The 6,681-nt window shown below is 58.0% G+C and overlaps 1 protein-coding gene across 1 annotated transcript in view; it reads left to right on the top strand.

Annotated features, from left to right (window-relative positions):
* Positions 1-236: 236 nt before the first annotated feature.
* Positions 237-6,681, top strand: part of LRRC27 (leucine rich repeat containing 27) — a gene marked incomplete at both ends in the record, with an annotated part of 31,688 nt that continues 25,243 nt past the window's right edge. Inside the window, 2 exons of the mRNA XM_080823706.1 lie at positions 237-443; positions 3,207-3,337. Coding sequence (XP_080679832.1) covers positions 237-443; positions 3,207-3,337 — 338 coding nt within the window. The remainder of the gene's footprint in view (positions 444-3,206; positions 3,338-6,681) is intronic.

The following is a 6,681-nucleotide window of genomic DNA, read 5'->3' as shown; positions in this document are numbered from 1 at the left end:
TCTTGACCTCCCGTTCCCTTCCTTCCTGCAAACTTAGATGTCAGATTTATGCTAAAGTTTATTAAGGTGATGGTTTAGTAAGCAAGGGAAACGGTCCTGTGTCTGCTACCCTGTGGCCCCGGGAGGACGCGTCGGGTCACCTACAAGTTGCTGTGTCTCCCTCCCCATCTCCAGGTGCCCGCAGACCCAGGAGGGTGAGCAGAGGGCCCGGAGCACTGTTGCCTCCCGGCTGAGACATGGAAGGAAGCAGCTCCTGCGAGGTCCCCCTGGGGGCGGCTGGTCCGGAGAGCGGCGCTGCTCCAGCTAGGAGCACCCCTGCTACCCCCCCCACAGAGGTTCACAAGGGAGCTCAGGGGGTCATCTTTTCTTCCTCGTCGATTTTAGACTTGAGTCAAAGTGGTCTTCACCACTTAGGAGAGATCTTTAAAATTCCCAGCCTTGAAGTAAGTGGGCGTTTCATAGGGTGTTTGTGCCTCTGCTGAGTGGACGTGAGGGGCTTTTACTTGGAGTCCTCTGTTTAAGAGAGTGTTTCTAGGACGAGGGTTAGAAGAGGCTTAACTCGGGGTCTCATGTGGTGAGCACATCACAAAAGAGAAATTCCGGTCCGGGGACCCACCAGTGGAAACACCCCGTGGAGTCACACTGTGATACCTGGCCTCTCTTCTTGGGAAAGTCTTAAGCACCAGAAGCCCGTGGTAGAAAGCACTGCGGAAAGCACCCTTGATTTCCTGTTGAACCCCCCCCCCCCAAGAGCTCGCATGTGGTATTAAAACAGGTAAACACCATTTTCACCCCTGCCTTGCAGGCATCACATGCTGACTTTCCCCTGTGCCTGGTGCCTTGCCGGGCCCCCGCCAGCTGCTAACCTAGTGGGTACCGTCTCATCCCACAGAGTTTCTAGAATAAGTTTCCGTTGGAACACAGTGTGGACGTGAATGGGGCAGGAGTGCACGGCTTGGGCTCCTGCTGCCTCGGACTCATGTAATTTCCTTAAACCTGGTTTGTCTTCATCTGGAACACGAGAAGGAGACCATTCTTGTGGGTCATTATGAGAATTAAGCTGTAAGGCGTGTGAAGTGCAGCGCCCGCAGGGCCCGCAGACACATCGCGCCCATAAGGTGTCGGCTGCTGTTCGGAGCACTTGCACAGAGCTGCCTGCTGGGGTGTCAGGTGCCCCGCTGTCGCGCGTCACGTGCCGTGTGTTTGCGGTCACGGCCGGCCCTGCCCCACTCTCTCTTGCCTGAGCGCCAGCCTCCTGCAGTGAGTTAATTCCTGGGTCGTCAGGGCCGCTGCGTCTGAGCGCAAACGCTCCTGACCGTGAACAAGGGCTCCAGCGTGGGTGAGCTTTACAGGACCTCCGTGCACGAAGGAAGAGGAGGAAATTCTGAACTGTTCTTTAGGCTCAATAAAGAAACATCATAACTGTTCATGCCTCTCAGAAAACAGAGATGGTTACCATGGCAACCAATCACGGAGTGAGGCGGCCGCTCTGCTCTGTGGGTTCCCGGTCCGTGCGCGGGCGAAGCAGGGGTCTCTGGGGGCACCAGTCAACGCGTACAGAGATGCGCGCACACACGGAGCACAGGGAGGTGGTCTTTGCGGGTCCCACTGGCCTCAAGGGAAGGGTAGGCTTCTGTGGCACTGTCACCTCGCTGGTGGCTGGAACGGCCCTTTGCAAAGAGCAGCACCATCTCTTTCCACCTCTTCTGGCCTTTGGGAGGATGTGTGGGTTTGGAGCTGAGCCCTAGAGCCAGCTCGGCCCGAGAGAGAGCAGGCCTGAGAAGCTTGGAGGCCACACTGCCGCTGAGGCCCGACCAGGCTCACATCGAGGGACACACATGCTGTGCGGGCATGACGGCCTGACCGTGTCCCAGAGACTGGCCGTGGCCAGCATGGTGTCTGGCCATGCCTCGGCGGGCTGGAGAGCTCCGATTCCATGCGCTGGTAAAGCCCCTGCCCTACCCGTGAAGACACGCGGTGCTCGGCGTTGGAGGCAGAGCTGGGCGTCGTGATGCTGTGGCCGAAGGGGTGGCTGGTTGCACAGGCTGCACTCAGGGCTCCTCAGTCGTCGTGGCCACTGCTTCCTGGCCCCCCTCTCTGCCAGGCGCTGCTCACTCCGTGGACCTGGGCAGGTGGGTCATGTGACCCCTTCACAGGGGCAACACCAGAGCAAGGAGAGGTTTGGGAGCCCGCTCAGAGTCACACAGCTAGTAAGGTTCCAAATCCAGATTTGAACCCGGAGAGTCTGGCTTCTGGGCCCGCGTTCTCAACGAGTGCGCCCCACCGGCTCTGCGGTAGAGGAGTTAGAGATCCTCATGGGACGTGCAGAGCAGTGAGGGGGCACACCACATGCCACAGCGGCACCAGAGCCAGGGGCACCGAGACGCTCCGCCATTGAGCTTCTGGTTCCTGATCCCTGCTCAGGTCTTGACCTGACGGTGGTGGATTCAGGCCCCGCATTGGACTCCACACTCGGCATGGAGCCTACTTAAAAATTCCCCATAATCGTGCCATGCTGTGACTGCAGACTCTCACGTGTGCCGTTTACACGGCTGCAGTGAGTGCCACATGAGCTGACATGGCCCTGCCCTCCCTCCCACGTCCTGCGACAGTGGCTGGCTGCTGCGGAGCTGCTGGTGATAACGGGACACAGTGGCCCTACAGCCGCGGCAGACAGCTTTGTGCACGGCTCCTTTAGTTTTCCTGTGAGCTCTTGGCTTGGGTCGAGTCCCTGGGACCAGACTTGGCTCCTGCCATTTGTCCACTGACCACAGTTACCGCGGGCTGCCTGTGACGGGCACTAGGGAAGGGGCAGGGACAGCAGAGCCCAAGAGGCGTCATGTGTGGGGCCCAGGAAGGAGGAGTGGGACTGAAACACTTGGAGAGTCGGTCTGGTGTTCAAGGGTATTTGCAGAGAACGTGTGGTGTGCGTAGCGGTGGTGGCTGAGCCGTCAGCCATGAGAGAGCCGCGGGGCCAGCCCGGGAGTCACTCTCCACACCCAAAACCTGGGCAGGGGACCCTGGTGCTTTCCTTTCTGACTCTCGTCTGCTGTTTAAACTGTCTAAGAGTAAGATCTTCTGGGCTTTCTTTTGACTTGATATGTGTGAGTGCAAGAGCCTGGGGTGCTTCTGGAAATGCTCTAGGATGCATCATGTTTTAAAATGCAGTTAGTTGACAAGACGTTCTCGTTTCTTCTCCCCGGAAGCAATTGCATCTTCAAAGAAACGCCCTCCGCGAGCTCCCTGCAGACTTCTTCCAGTTGCTGCCCGGCCTCACTTGGCTGGACCTCCGCTGCAACAGAATTAAAGCACTTCCCTCTGGGATTGGGTCTCACAAGTAAGTCGTTTGTTTGTATTTCCAGATTTTGAGACCATCCTGTGTTAAAATGTCTGAGTGCCGGCCCTTGTGCTGCTTAGCTCCTGCCCCTGATTGAATTTTGATTTCAGTGCGGAAGCATTTAGCGCTATTTTTAAAGCAAGCTAAGAGATGCAGGGGCTGAATGAACCAGACGCACATAGCTGTAGTCGTAGTGCAGGACGTCTAATAGCACGAAGAATGCTGGTCGCCACAGTGCCTTTGCTGGGCCAGCAGTGAGGTGTTTGCACCATCGGTACCGGCTCTGACTGTCCTCACGCGAAGCTGCCAGTTCCCGGTTGGGAGCCGATGAACCGCAACCAGCCTCTCAGCGCCCGAGGCCTGCGGGTGCCCACTAGTTTCTGATAAATAACAAGAAGTGCTTTCCGTTTTGGGGAGCTGGAAACCCCAACGTAAGCAAGGCCTGTCATCCTGCCACGTTCCTGCCGCTCTGATCCCCGGGGGCTTCCTAGCACCCCCACACCTGGAAGAGACGCCGCACCTCCCTTGTCCTCACGTAGCCCCGGCCAGCAGCTGTGGGTCAGCCGCCTCCGACCCCGGGAGCCGGGCTCACGGCGCGCTCCGCCTCCTGTCCTGACCTCTGCACCTCCAGCGCCCGCTTCCCTCCCTGTCCGTGTTTCCCGACCTTGTGAGAACCTTCCGGTAAACACTGTAGCATCTCCTTTAATGGGAGTGCCTCCTGGGCAGGGGAGAGCACACGCATAGGCCGTGGGTGTGTGTGCACGGGGCGACGTGGGGGACGGCCAGGCGGCCCGTGTGCCAGGACAGAGGAGAGAGAGGGGCCACCCTTGCAGGCTCGGCTTGCCGTGTTGGGCTTCATTCTGAACTGAATGGCAGAGTCACAGGGGATTTGAGTGGAGAAGGTGGGGCTTGACTTGGCCTTGAGGTCACTCTCTGAGGAAGGGGGTGGCGGGCAGCTGGTGTGGAAGCAACGGCCCGAGTCAGGCTGACTACCCAGAGCTGCGGGGCACTTGAGAGCCAGTGGGGCTCAGGATGGCCGTAGGTCGTTAGAGGAAGGCAGGTGTGCCGGGGCGACCCCCATCCTATGTGAGTGACCGTGCCCGCAGAGAGCCACGCAGCCGCCGTGAAGCAGCAGCCGGAGGCCTGTACAAGGCCCTTTGCGGGCCTGAGCTGTAGCTCACTGTCGTTTGAAGTGATTTTTAGGAAGTGAGTATTTTGTCACGTGTCACAGTGAGAGAAAATCCCTGTGAATCATTTGTGCCTTCGCCGGCCCTGCGAGGGAGCAGCCGACGCTGAGCTGGGGTCTCTGGCCGGGGGAGTCGGAGCCGGGAGCCGCCTTCCTCGAGCTCCTGCACTAGTCGGGGTCTGCAGATCGCCTGCCGTGAGTTGTGCCACTGGACACAGAACCGTGGCCTTGGCCCCCAGCAGGTGGCCGAGCCTTCCCAGGGCCTGCGCCCGCCGTGTCCCCTCCAGCCCGGCGGCCTCGCGGGTCTTCCCGGCTTGTGGTCGCAGGTGGGCCGGGAAAGCATTGTTCTTCCCAAGGTCCTCATCTTTGGTACTGGGGCTAATTCAGTGCTTTCTGTCCAGCAGCCGCGGTGCCCGCACAGCCAGGAGACGGATTGCTACTCAGAGGGCAAATAAACAAAAGTCCCTTCCCTGTTCTTTCCTAGAAAGTAAGCCCGCAGTCCCCCAGCTTCGGAGTTCTTTGATTTTGCCAGTCAAAGCCAGCTGCTTAGTATTGTTTAAGATACAGTTTTGCATGTGATTTATAGCCCGTTATGTCATTAAAATTAGATCAGCTTGCCGAAGTGCTGAAACATATTAATCAGAAATGTTAAGTAATTATGGACTGATTAAAAGCCTTAAACTTTCCGAAAAGCCTAATTAAAGCAGTGCCAGTGTTAATGCTCTCCCCTCTCATTGTCTTGGATGTGTGAGCTTGTGTGCAGAGAGCGCGAGGACCTGCACACGTCGGTATGTGCGCCCCCCGGGCAGGCAGCTCCGGCTCCGTGTGTGAATGTGTGCGCTCCACGGGAAGTCGCCGGCATCACGGGGGGTGACCGCTCATAGTATGTACGGGGTCAGCAGTGTGTCAGTTCATTGCTCAAGGAGCACGAGAATATCCACACAGATCATTGCCCGGGCACACCTTCTGGCGGATGGCGGGTTCCCATGGCCTCCGCCCACCACCGCCGACCCCCAGGCCTGCGGGCCAGTACGCAGGGGCACCCTGACAGACGGGACCTGCTGCTGGGGAGCCCAGGGTGCCCGCCCACCTGCAGCCCCTGGTCTGCAGGTCTGTCCGTCCTGTGCAGAGCAAGCACCCGCCCGTCCTCCGCCTGCTTTCTGTGTTCCACAACTAAAAGGGACTGAACCCAAAACAAGTAGTGGAAGGGACAACATTGAAATAATGCACTTTTGTGTACATCAAGAAACGTTTAATGGATAAAGTTTGTTCCTTTAAAACTTCAAATAAGAAGGGACAGCCAAGAGAGCAAATGGAAAGAAATTGCCTAATCTTCGAGTGATCTGATTTTCCTTGGGGGTTGCCGAGCCAAAGATTAAGGTTCACTGAACTGGAGTCCTAGAGCTCTAAGTGGTCCGCCTGTAAAACGGTCTTTTCCCTTCAAATCCTGCGGGCTCTGGTCTGTGGTGATGTTGGAGTTTAGTTTCTTTCACCTTCCGAGGTGAAATGAGGCTTGAGAAGGCTCCTTCCACTCACAGTACGGATTGGTTAATGGGATTTGTAGGTGTACCCAACTGCTCCTCTCTTTCCCTTTGGGAAAGGAGGACTGAAGCCAGGGGACGCAGCTTGGACCCCCTCCAGTCACTCGACCCACCTGGTGGCTTCCTGGGGCCGCTGAGATCAGCGATAGAGGAGAAGGCGGCTAGGGGATTTCTCCAGGGGCTCGTGAGGTCTCCTCCACCGGGCCAGACAGCCGGCCCCACACGGTCGGCGTCCCTGCGCACCTGGAATGCAGACGAGCCACTCTCCGCTGTGGGGCGGGTGGTGTGCTGGCTGGCAGGCTGTCCCTGGAGATGGGGTAGTACAGCGGGTTCAACAATCCCCCCAGAGCCCTGGGAGGCCCAGGGTGATGTGCATACAGGGCGGCTGGGGCTGGGGGTCCTCGCCTGCCCCCTGCCTGGACGCCCCCCCCCCCGGGCTGGAGACATGAGCCTCAGGGTATTGTGGTCTTTTTAGGTCAGATTTCAGCTGGGGGTCCCTAAAAGGGAAAGGAGAAAAAAGAAACTAATCCTTAGTGTATGATGCAGTCTTGAGAATTAAATGTGCAAACAGGGCACCTGGGAGCCGGGGGGCTCAGTGGGTTAAAGCCTCTGCCTTC

Source organism: Martes martes, assembly GCF_963455335.1.
Source record: "Martes martes genome assembly, chromosome: 14".
NCBI classification, from domain to species: domain Eukaryota; kingdom Metazoa; phylum Chordata; class Mammalia; order Carnivora; family Mustelidae; genus Martes; species Martes martes.
Note: the sequence above shows the minus strand (reverse complement) of the source record. Positions and strands in the feature narration are given on the sequence as shown.